The sequence below is a fragment of the Phalacrocorax carbo genome, chromosome 3, assembly GCF_963921805.1.
Source record: "Phalacrocorax carbo chromosome 3, bPhaCar2.1, whole genome shotgun sequence".
Classification (NCBI taxonomy): domain Eukaryota; kingdom Metazoa; phylum Chordata; class Aves; order Suliformes; family Phalacrocoracidae; genus Phalacrocorax; species Phalacrocorax carbo.
This window is the reverse complement of record NC_087515.1, coordinates 14900911-14913022: the sequence shown is the minus strand read 5'-3', so window position 1 is coordinate 14913022 and position 12112 is coordinate 14900911. Positions and strand designations below refer to the sequence as shown.

Sequence of the window (12112 nt, the reverse complement as noted above, 5' to 3'; positions counted from 1 at the left end):
CTGAGGATGGAGCAAGCAGGGGTCTGCAGTCAGAGCTGGCAGAGAGCTGGGCTTCGATGGGGCTGCTAGCTGGTGGGCTGTCCTAGGGTGCTGGGGCCCACAGTGCCACTCATGGTTGCTGCTGTGTGCGTGGTGCTGATGGAGCTGTCAGGAACTGCAGAGGGCTGGCGGAACAGGAGAAGTGAGAACAGGGATGGGGTGAGCTTTCTCTGGTGAGATGAGATGGGATGTGGAAGCATCCACGTAAGTGCCAGTAGGATGTGGTTCTTCTTCCTGGTGGAATATAGCAAAACTCATGGGGTGCAGGAGTAGAAGAGGGCTGTCTGTGGTGAACTTGTAATCTAACTAAGGATCGCTAGGACCTTTGAAGGTGACAGATACCATTTTGCCAAGTAGCAGAAAGGCCATGCAAGGTGAGGAGGAGAGCAGGCAGCTGTTCCTCCCAAAGATGTGCTGGCCCAGCCCCTCTCCCAGGGCTGTTTTATGTTTTACTGTTCACCAAGGTGCTGGCATCCACGGCTTGTGAGCGGCAGCAAGAGAATTGCTGGGGACCACAGCTTTGCCAGATGGTTTCTTTCTTGTGGAGTGACCTCTGCTTTAAGGATGGGGCTTCTTAACCCTACAGTTGGCCAGAGGAGGTGTGTTAGTGGCCTGTGAAGATGGCAGGGAGGGGCTGCAGGAGGCATTTTCCCTAATTTTGGATAATCTGAGCAAAGGGCTCGGATCATCCTGCATCTATTTCTGAGGGAAGAACTGGGCTGCGAGGCGGAGGTGCTCCGGGGGAGGCCGGCAGCAGCTGGCTGGAGCCCCTACCCACGAGTGTGTGTGCAACCACGAGGGGGGCGAGTGCTGCAGCCCCCCGAGCCCCGGGCGGGTGTCTCCCCAGCAGGGCCACCCTCCGGGGGGACAGCCCCAGCCCGGGGCACCCCTCCATCCTCCGCAGGCCGGTCCTGGGGGACGGGACCGGTGACCCCTCACAGATGCAGCCCGCCACTCCCCCGGGGCCCGCGTGGGGCCTTTCCCCCGGCAGAGGCGGGGGAGCAGGGCAGGGGTGAGCGGGCAGGGCGGGCCGGGCCGGGGGCTGCCTGCGGTTTGGGGCGGCGAGAGGCGGGATGTCCCGGGGAGGGAGCAGGGATGTGCAGGCACACGCAGCCGCTGGCAGGCGGCCGGGGCTGCACGGCGGCGGCGGCGGCGGGCGGAGCGGAGCGGAGCGGCGCGGCGCGGCGCGGCGCGGCACACGCGGCGGCAGCTCCCTCCGCAGCCCCGCGCCTCCCCAACCCCGCCGCCGCCACCGCCGCGCCGGGCATGGCCGCCCCCCGCCGCCGCGCCCCGCGATAGCCCCCACGACCCGCCGCGTTGCCGAGGTGAGCAGGGGGGACAGCCCGCGGCGGGGAGCGACAGACCCCGCCGGGTTCCCCGCCCAGACACCCCGCCCGCCGCCGCCGCCCCGAGCGCAGGGGGACCGGCTGGGGCCGGGGCGGTGCGGGGGTCCGCGGAGCGTCCCCTCCGGCCGGCGCGGGGTGGGGGGGAAGGCGGGCACCCCCGTGGCCGTGCCCCTCCGTGGCCGTGCCCCTCTGCGGGGCACTGTTCACTCGGGGTGGTCCCAAAGCAGCGGGGGGCGCGCGGGGCGGGGGTGGGGGGGAGTAGAGGCAAGCCGCAGCAGAGCGACACTCTGGGTTCCCACCCCTGCCCCTGGAGCCCCGGCCCGGAGGGGTCCCTGATTACTCTCAGTCTAGGGGGCAGTGCCTGATAGCCCCCCTCCTGAGGTCATCCTTCGGAGCCCCCACCCGTACAAATGTCCCTAAGACCCCCGAGGGGCAAGTTAATAGCTTCTGGGGGCATCCCTAATAGCCTGCATGCAGCCCCTGGGGGACTGATAGCCCCAACCCAGGCAGGCTGTAGCAGACGACTGGGACAGAGGGAGCTGCCTCCCCTGCGTCCCTGTGACCCAAAGCCAGGCCTGCCCAGGTGCTGTTCACAGCTCCCACAGGCACCGGCTGTCCCCCAGGATGTCCCCCAGCACCTTGCCGGGGTCCGGGGTGGCCTCTGGGAGCAGTGCCCGTGGGGCAGCTGCCAGGAGGCCTGAGAGGCTGCGCCTCAGGTGAGGAGGCTGTGGGGAGCTGTGGGGGAAACGACCTTTGCAATGACATGTGGTCGGAGGTTGAGCCTCTCGCAGCCCCAAAGGAACAGGATACCAACCATTCAGCCCTAAATGGTTGTGTAAGTTTCATAGGAATTGCTTCAGCCTCCCCTGAAATACAACAGCTGTTCGCCACTGCCCAATGTTCCAGTGTTTTGGGGCAGGAGGCAAAGTGGGGTCCTGCAAGCATGGTGACAAGGGGACTGTGGGGAGGGAGGATGCAGCAGTCTATGCTGGGATTTGGCTGGAGCAGTGATAGGAACATCCTGTAGCCACTCTGCAAATTCTGCATCCTTCATAGGTAATGGTTCCTTTGCTGGAGAGATGCTTTGAGCAACATCATTGCTTTTTGTGGGCTATTTTGACTGGTCCAGGCAGGTGAAGCTCTTAGCAGGGACTCCAGCACCTCTTCCTGTGATGCATGTGTATGTGTGTGTGTGTGAGGACTTCTGTCCGCATCTGAGAAGCCCTTCATGCAACTATTGACCCAACACAAACTTCCCAAGCTGAAGAGTCCAGCTGGAAGTGGAATGGCTTTGTCCATCACACCCATGCTGCTGGATGGAGTGTGCTTCATGACTTCACCACTCTCCTAGCAGAACTGATTAACCCCTCCCATCTCATTATAGTAATATATTTATGATATCACCCATGAATTTCCTGCCCTTAACAACCTCAGAAGGCTGGGAGGGAATGAAGCATTTTTGGAAAGTATTTAATGTTACTTCAAGAGGGCAGGAGACAGTCAGAAAATAGATGGGTGCAGGAACATGGGCTGACGGGGCTCTCTGCAGGACAGCCAAGGAAAAGGACTGCACCTAGTGAGAGGTGCATGTTTGCCTTTCCTACCTGGGGCTGCAGCCCAGGTCTAGTGCCTATCACTTCACTCCCTTGCTTGGAAAATGAAATAGGGCTGTCATTTACCGTCTGCTCATCTGCTAGATCTACTTGACTCCTTGCCTTTCTGAAGGGCTTGAAAAGCAGCCTGAGTGCTGTAAAAAGACTCAGCCCATCTATTCATTTGAATATGCACTGCAGGGACCTTGCTTAGCACGAAGCTGAAGCCCCCCAGACCTAGGAAGGGAAGATGAAGGTCCCCACAACTGGATTGGTGTTTCTGGAGGCTTCTGCTCTCTTGAGAGTAGCTAGCATGGGTAGGTGCTCCAAGATGCAGTGTTAACAGCCTGAGCTATTACACACTCAGTATTGTGCGTGCACTCAGTTCTCCCATACAGGCATTCTAAAAGGCCTTAGTGTTCCAACTTAGTGTTCCTTCTTAGTGTTCCAACGTTGCCTTAGCGGAAGGAGTCTGGAAGGGCAGAGAGGAGTCCAGTGACAAGTCCGTACAAAACTGGGTTTTTCAACTCAAAACTCCCAGGTAGCAGAGAGGAAGGGATGCATGAAGTGAAGCTGTGGTGTCAGCCAGGGGATTATTCTGAGCTTGCTCTTTTTCTCTCTGTAGGTGTTCATCTCGGTGGGGCCACGCTGACCATGCTCAGGAGCTTCTGTCTCCAGCTCATGTCCTTGGTTTGGATCCTCTTGGCCCATCACCAGCTTGTGCAAGGTGAGCCTCTGTAGACATGGGTCCTTCTCTCTTACATCCATCTTTCCAAACCTTTCCTTGGCATTGCTGAAGTCTCCTCAGTTCTTCATCCAAAACAGGGCTGGCCTGACCTGGAAGACCAGAAAATGCTGCTCAGTCATCCAGCACCTGGGGGGTAAATGGTGGCAACTGTAGAGACCCTGGCTCTGGTGCCCCTGGGGGTGGCAGTGCCTGAGCAGACCAGCAGCGAGAGGTCCCTCTGCTCTGTCTCTTGCAGTTAGGGTGAGTGGGTCATTGAACTGATGAGCCTGTTTGGAGAGGCACGGTGGGGGAGAAAGAAGATCCCAAAACTGAATGGCTAATCCTGGATCCTGTGAGACAAAATCCCTTCCCAAGAATTAGTTTGCTCTACCCCTGCTCTGGATAAGTGATGAAGTCCCAAAGCCATCTGCCAGGAAAGGTGGCATACAAACAGGAAAGGTGACAATACCCAGGCTTGGGCTGAGCAGTCTCAGGATGCTGCTCCAGCTCCACAGTGGCTTGTTTTGGGAGGCTCTTATCCTAAGCACTGGGACCTGCTGCTTCACTGCAGCAAAAATGAGGCATGGGGGATTTCTCCCCCTGCTCGCTTCCTAGGCAGCACATCATGTGGCTCGGGGAAAGCCTAAGCATGCCTCTTGGTGTGGGGGCTTTAACCTGTCCCTGTCCAGGATGGAGTGGCTCAGTCAGTTAAGGGTGTTCATCTCCTGGGCCTGGCCTGGGATCCTGCTGGGCTCCTGGAGAAACCCCCTGCCTCCTGACATTTGCTCTAGTTCTACTGCCCATGGAGCTGGAGTGAGCCAGCTCCCAGTGGGGTTACAATACAAGCAAGTGATGGGGGAGAGGGGAAGGTGGAAGTGAAAGGGGACACCTGGCTGGAGAAAGCAGGCCAGTGCCAAGTGGAGGATGAGAAGTGGCACAGCAAGGCCATGGATCAGTTACAGCTTCTGTGGCCTTTAAATAAATAAACAGAACTGGATACCTGGCCCCACATGATGCCCAGTCCTGCCTCCCTGCGCCAGAGGGGGAGTGTCGGCAGCTGGGTCCTGGCAGAGGGCAGGATCCCTGACCAGACCGCTCCATGCCAATAGCTGTCTCTGGGGATGAGGGTGTCCTGGGAGATAAAGAGGAGACATTCTTTCCATTTCCATCCTTGGTTCCTTTGTGCCCCTTGCAGTACCAGGCCCTGAGCTTTCCCACCATATTTGCTGCACGACTGTGGGACCAAGGTCCCAGGTAGGTCAGGCCCTATTACACAGGTTGCCTTAATGCACAGGCAACCCCAGCTCTTGTCCAGAAGGGCCCAAAGCCTAAGGGAGACAGCAGAGAGAGGGTGGGGAAGGTGATTAGAGCCTGGGTAGTTCTGAAACAGGGTCCCATTTCACAGTAAAGGCAGTGTTATTGCTTCTTGGGTGACTGCAAAATCCTCATCTCCCATGTGGCATCCAGCCACTGAAGGAAGGTCCCCCACCTCACAGTTCTGGGGAAGGGCAGGATGAGTGCTTAGGAAGGAAAAAAAGGTTGTGAGCCAGCAGGGCCACAGGCAGGTGTGGAGTGATCTATGGTCTCTGCTTAATCCAACTCTACCTATCTCCTGCCTTGTAGGTGATGACTGCAGCGAGCGCTGCAATCTTGCCCATGGCTGCTGTGACCAGGATGGGAAGTGCAGGTATGGCTTGTCCTCGGCTCTCTGCTCCTGCTGGTCCTGACTGTAACTGCTCTTCCTCCCTTCATGCTGTGTCCTTGGTGCCTACACCCCTGCCCTGGGTTGAAGCATCTCTCACCCACACCTGGAATCGATGACTGCTCTGTTTTTACCTGACACCTTCTGGAGTGGGAGATTTTGATCCCTCAACCCCTTGCTTGTCCCCTCCAGCCTTTGCTCCAGTGCTTCCAGGGTCTCCCTCACCACACACTGACCGATGTCATTCTGCTGAGCCCTTTTTGTCTAGACGGGAGCTTAGAACAGCCTGGCCATGCCTGGGTGATGGGAGGCAGCCTTCTGGCTCAGATACGATGGGGAAAGTCATCAGGCAGCTGGGCAGGCTTGGGGGTCAGCCAGCTTGCTTGGCCTGCTCACTGGTTGAGATGGGGATGCTCTCTGGGTATGTGGAAGAGAAGAGCTGGCAGCATGGACATAAATATCTAGGGGCATCAGGGGTCCCCTCTCAGAAGCCTGTGCTGTGGTGGGGATCTCTGGGTGTTTTCAGAAAGGGCTCATCAGCAAGCTGGGGGCTACCACAGCAGAAGTGTATGCATGATCCCTGGCATCCCAGCTCAACCTGGTGCCCAGATCTTACAGGGGCAAAGCTCAGAGCCTGACCCTGCACTTCAGCCTGGGAAGCAACCACATGACTGCCCTGGGCTGCCATGGCCCCAGACACTGGCTCTCGTCCCACTGTAGGGCCACCTGGAGCCCCCATCCTGCCGGGCAGCCCCGGGATAAGCAGGCTGCTTCGAGCTGGACTGGACACCTATGCCGCAAGGGGACAGACTGTCCACCTCTGCCGCGTTCTCCTCATTGGGGCATGTTCAGCCCTCTTTCACAGCAAAGCCCCCAATGTCACACCATACGTGGGCCACTTGTTCTCTCCTAATGGCCTGGCAGCGACCATAACCGCACTGCCTGCTGCATCAGGGAGTGCTGAGCTCTAGTTTTGCTGGGTCCGCAGTTACAGCTGAAAAGAGCTCACTTCTCCCTGAGCCCTTTCAGTGGCTGTGGTTGGTTGGGGGAGCTCTGTGCTATGAAGCCCTGGCCAGAGACACTGCACTTTTCCATGTGGCAGGTGGCCCAGATGCAGGTCTTTCCTCCCTTGCTGGAGGCATGTGTGAGTTGCTGCTCCAGATTTCAGGCCTCCAGAGCATTTGCTGAACCCTTCAGCAGCTTGGCAGTACCCCACTGAAATCACCCCAAACTCGGGGAGACTTGGCTGCTTACCTGGCCCCCTCCCTGGCAATTTTTAGGTTGGCCATCTCCCTTTTAGAGATGGGGAAGAGTTGATGGCACCTGCTCCCTGCAGGTACTGGGGTGTAGGGGTGCCCACAGCTCTCTGTAAGATCATGGCTGTCCAGGTATGAATGCATTTCCCCAGACTCTGTCAGGCACATGGTATCGCCTCCATTCCCATCAAAAAGTCTCTAATTAACATATATATTTATTTAAAAAAATATTTTCCTTATCTCTTTGGAACAACCTGCAGGCACAATAGCCAGTCCAGGTGTGAAAGTGCAGCCTCAGACCAGCCTGGCAAAGCTGCAGTCACCATGCATCATGCTGAAATGAGCCCTAGCCATGAAAATGAACCCCCTTGCTTACTCTAGAGACTGTATTGTTTTTGTTAGGTTTTATTTCTTGCTGTTTTGAGTATAGCTTTTGTTGCAGCTCGTGCCACCTCCACTTGGCTCTTGTCTTGTTATCACTTGCTTTCCTTCTTGGAGCTGGCAGGTCTGATGGAAGCCACTGGAGCCACACAGCTTGACTTTACTTAGTCATCCCCACTGCCCTGCTCTTCAGAGGCCACAAGGCTCATTGTGTGCTGCAGGTTTTCCCGACATACTGCCCTCGTGAGCTAGCTGAGAAGTCTATTCCATACGCCAGCCATGGCAAGCAAGGTTTTGCAGCTGGATTACAGTGCATTTCAGATGAAAAATGACACCCATTATAATGCAGAGGGGTGCAATGAAACGTGGGCCTCAGGGGCTTCTTGTCCCTTTCCCTCAGGGAGTTCATGGTTAGGGATGGGGCTCTTCTCAGCCTGTCAGACTGGCTGTATGATGAGGGAGGTGCAGGAATTGCTGAGCTAATACAGTGCCTGGGTACAGACTGGTTGGCTGGAATAGAGCACTGGGACATGGGCACTAAAAGCAAAGCTGCTGAGCTCTGTTTCTGCCCCCTCACTCTCCCTGACTGCTCCCTCTCTTGTCTGCTTGCTTCCTTGGAAGGATGAGATCCAGTACTGACCTTCTCTGGATGAAGGAGCCAGCAGGTTTATGGGGGACTTGGGGAGGGTTTCCTAGTGCTGCCGTATCTGGAGGAACCCTGCAAGGCAAGCAGTCAGCTTTTCTGCAGCCCCTGCTTGGGTTTTATCACACTGCCATGCCCTGTCCTCCTGCAGGTGTGATCCAGGCTGGGAGGGCGAGTACTGCGAGGAGTGTGTGCGTATGCCAGGGTGTATCCACGGGACGTGCCACCAGCCTTGGCAGTGCATCTGTCACACTGGCTGGGCTGGCAAATTCTGCAACAAAGGTGAGTCACAGGCTGGACATCCCAGCCTCTGGTGCTGAGGGTAGAAGCCCAGCACACCTGCATGGATGGGTGAGCCAGCATAGCCAAAAGCTACCCGGGTGATGCTGCTTGGGCTGCCCAGGAGATAGGATGTTGCCTGGCTGCCACAGCTGGGACCATCCCCTTCCTGCAGAAGAGGTCAGGCTGCCAGCACCTGCTCCCTGGCTGCATGGCAAGAGCTGCCACAACACTGGCCAGCCTCAGGAAATGGAGCAGATGAACTCATTGCCTTTCCCATGCTGTGGCTGGTCTCGGGGCAGCACCTCCTGCTTCCCTTGGTGCTTCCTGCCTTTAGCAGATGGCTGGTGGACTCCCCTAGTCTGGCCTCAGTCTTGTCTGTGCCACAGGATCTGCACTGGCCAGCCAGACAGCATGTGCAGCACCTTCATATCATGCAGATTTGCACGACAATTTTGTCTCTCTGCACCCTTAAGCCTGTGCATTTTGTGGACCGTAGCTGGGAGGAACCACATAGGCATTTCACACCTATTGCTGCAGGTGCCTGTTGGAGGGGAGGCGGGAGAAGCTCCTGCCATTTCTTCATCCCCACTGCATTTGATGGGCTATGAGCAAACTGAATTGGCCACATTGTCCCTCTTTTCTCACTAAGTCCCACCTTTTTCTTTCCCCTCAGACATACATATCTGTGAACACCGGTCCCCATGCCAGAACGGGGCTCAGTGCATCTATGATCGAGACGGAGAATATTCTTGCCTGTGTCCAGAAGGCTTCCACGGGAAGGACTGTGAGATGAAGACGGGGCCATGTGAGAAGGCAGGGTGAGCCATGGCAGCGAGGGCAGTGAGATTACAGACAGCATTAGCTTCAGCTCACGCACTGCTAAGCAGTGGCCCAGCTTGGCTTGTTATCTGTGGATATCCTTGTGCTAATGGAGTTAAGCCAAAACTGTCTTTGGCTTTGGTTTAGCTGTGTGCACCGCATGGTCCCACTGGGGCAAGGTCTTTGTTGCAATCTGAACAGATTCCCATCCTTCACTGCTGTAGGTGTGATGAGCTGACACTGTCATGCCCTTGGGGACCATCATGAGGGCATGTTTCCTCTTCAGATCATTTGGCTGAAGACCCACCCTAGTGGGCGGTGGGCCTGTGCACAGCCACAGCCTTTGAGGAGGTCCCACACCCTCTCATTTGGGGAGGCGGAAACTCCTGCCCAGTCTTCTACTTGAGGTAGCTGTCCCCATGGAAAGAGCTGGTGCCAGGCCCACTGGCCACACAAGCCACTGTGTGTGTTTACCCCCCTGGGGGAGGAGAAGCTACTTGCTCTCCAGGGCCATGACCTGTCCTTGCTCTCTCCATGCAGGTCTCCATGCAAGAATGGGGGGCAGTGTCAAGATGAAAATGGCTTTGCCAGCAATTTCACCTGCCGGTGCCTCGCTGGCTTTGTGGGGGCTTTCTGTGAGAACGACGTGGATGACTGCCTGATGCGTCCCTGTGCCAATGGTGCCACCTGCCATGATGGGATCAACCGCTTCTCCTGCCAGTGCCAGGTGGGCTTTGAAGGGCGTTTCTGCACCATCAACATCAACGACTGTGCCAGCCAGCCGTGCAAAAACGGGGCAAAGTGCTATGACCGCATCAATGACTATGACTGCCTGTGTCCTGACCGTTTCACTGGCAAAACCTGTGAGATCTCCATCCCTGAGCCCACCTGGGCTCCCCTCTACCACCCTGCGAACCATGAGAATGACGGGGGCGTGAAAAGCACCACCAGCGAGGTGCCAGGGGTGACGCACATGGAGCCTGTCAGGACCGTGGTGACAGGGCGGCGCGTGGCCAACCACAGCGAGAAAGAGCCAGGGGGAGGGTTATTGAAAATCTCTGTGAAGGAGGTGGTGACCCAGAGGGACTCAGGGCTGAGTGAAGCCCAGCTGGTGACAGTGCTGGTGTTCGGGGTGCTGACGGCACTGCTCGTCCTCATCACCATCCTGCTGATGCTGAGGAACTGGCAGAGGAGCCGTCAGAGGTCAAACTGGTGCCAAAGCCCTTCTCAGGCTGCAAGGAAGCTCCAAGACCAGGAGTGTCAAGTGGGCATGCTCAACACCATCCTGATCGAGCCCAGAAAGACAACAGAGCTGTGAGCTGCGAGGACTCTGAGCTGGGCCCTGGCAGGTTGTGCTGGCAAACCCCTTGAACTGCACCCTGGGGAGCTGTGCCGGCACAAACCGGGCAGTGGGAAAGGGCCCTCCGGGCAGCAAAAGTGTCAACAAAACCCCTGGGCGTCGAGCATTGGTGCGATGGCCTGGCCTGGGTCTGAGCTGTCTCCTGCCCGGCCAGCGCAGCTGGCACCCATGGGCATCTGAAAGCAGGGCTGTGTTGGGCCAGCCCTGCAGGGGAGCGGCAATGTGCCGCTTGTGGCAGCCCATGCCATGCAGTGCCGGTATCATCCGACGTGAACTCTCAGAAACAGGATGGGTAGTCCTGAGGAGGGCACAGCCTTCTTGCAAGCCCAGAATCTGTCAGGCCCTTCGTAACTCCTCTCTGTGACTACTGGAAGGAACTTTGTCTCATTTGCGCTGGTGTTGGGGTGTTTCTTCTGGGGCCTTTGGGACGGTTGTGGCTGCACAGGCCTCCCTGCCCCCATATTGGGTAGGATGGCTCCTGGCTGTTTCTAGAGACTGTCATTTCAGATGCCGTGTCCCTAGGGAGCGAGCAAGCACCCTTGCTCTCTGACCTTGTGGTTCTGTGACCCAGTTCAAAGAGACTCTGGAGATCATTTGGGGTCTCTTCGTGCCCTTCTTCTGCCCTGGGTGATGCCCCCTCCTCTTGCTGTCAGACTTGGAGTTACAAACACATTCTGTACCTTCCTCCTGATGATCCAGGGGTCTTCTCCCCCCACCTACCAAGCCATCCTTTCTGGTCTGGCCATAAATGACCAAGCTGCTTCCCCCTCTGCAGTGTGCACTTCTGCCTCATGGTTTGCTGGCATGGAGGAGCATGGCCTGCTCTGCTCTGGGGTCCTCTTGGCCTGAGCTGGTCCTTCTCATATACCCTCATAGGTGAAACTTGGAGATGGACAAGGCTGGAGATGTGCTGTGGCTGGTTCAGGAACAATACAAGATCCAGATCCTCCCTTTCCCAGTCACTCTGAGGCAGGCAGCTGGCACTAACCTCAAATCAGCCATTGTAGCATTTCTTGATACAGCAAAGGCTAAGCTCCCCACAGCAGATGTGAGGGAAGGCTGCTGAGCCTGGGATGATCATAGGAAGCAGATACGATACTGCCTTCTCCACCATTGCTAAAGCACAGCTAAGAACAGTAGATAGCTGCGTCACTTAGCCTTTGTACTAGGTCTGCTCCTGCCTGTGCTGGTCCAGTGTGCAGTAATCAGCATCTCTGTGCCAGTGCCAGGGTTTTCTGTGCCTCCTCGTGGTCATGGAGGGCTAAGCAGTGGGGTAAAAAACCACACAACACAAACCGTACTACTGGCCTATAGGGTTGCAGGGCTGGGTTCAAGATGGTGTGAAGAGAGTGGACAGAGTGAGCACTGAGCCAGGAAGGAGACCTGGGAGAGGGGACTGGGGCTTCATCAGAAAGATTATTTTTTTAAAACATGGATGGATGATGTATCTTTATCGAATAAAACAAGTACAAGCCCAGAAACAGTGTATCAGAGAATCATAAAATCATTTAGGTTGCAAGGGACCTCTGGACCCCAACCTCCTGCTCTCAGCAGATCCAGTTAGATCAGGTTGCTCAGCTACTTGTTCTGGATGAGTACCTCCATCATGTCCCTCAAGAATGGAAACCCAGATTGCGGCACAGTTGCTGTCCTGCCCCATGCTCTGGCTGCAGGGATGGAGAAGGCTCCTGCAGCCTCAGGGGAAGGAACAGGACCTGCCTGAGGACAGCATAGCAAAGATGTGTACCTGCTAGGCATTGCCTTAAGAGTGTTGCGGAGAAGGGGAAAACCCAAGACTGAGTCCAAGGGTGCTGACAGGAAGAGCAATTTGGTCCTAAAACTGAAAGCAGCTGTGTGTTTGTGCAGCTGCGAGCAGGGCAGGAGGGATAAGGAGTTTTTCTTGGAAGTGTGGTCTTGAAATAAACTAACCTTAGAGGCCTTTAATGTAATCACATTCTGGCCCTT

At 56.5% G+C, this 12112-nt stretch overlaps 1 protein-coding gene across 1 annotated transcript; it reads left to right on the top strand.

The window, feature by feature from the left end:
* The first annotated feature begins 1200 nt into the window (after window positions 1-1200).
* On the top strand, window positions 1201-12053 carry DLK2 (delta like non-canonical Notch ligand 2). The gene is made up of 6 exons (XM_064445930.1): window positions 1201-1364; window positions 3603-3704; window positions 5328-5391; window positions 7838-7968; window positions 8642-8786; window positions 9328-12053. The coding sequence occupies exons 2-6, from the start codon at window positions 3632-3634 to the stop codon at window positions 10103-10105; spliced, it is 1191 nt and encodes a 396-aa protein (XP_064302000.1). The 5' UTR covers window positions 1201-1364; window positions 3603-3631; the 3' UTR covers window positions 10106-12053.
* The last annotated feature ends 59 nt before the right edge of the window (window positions 12054-12112 follow it).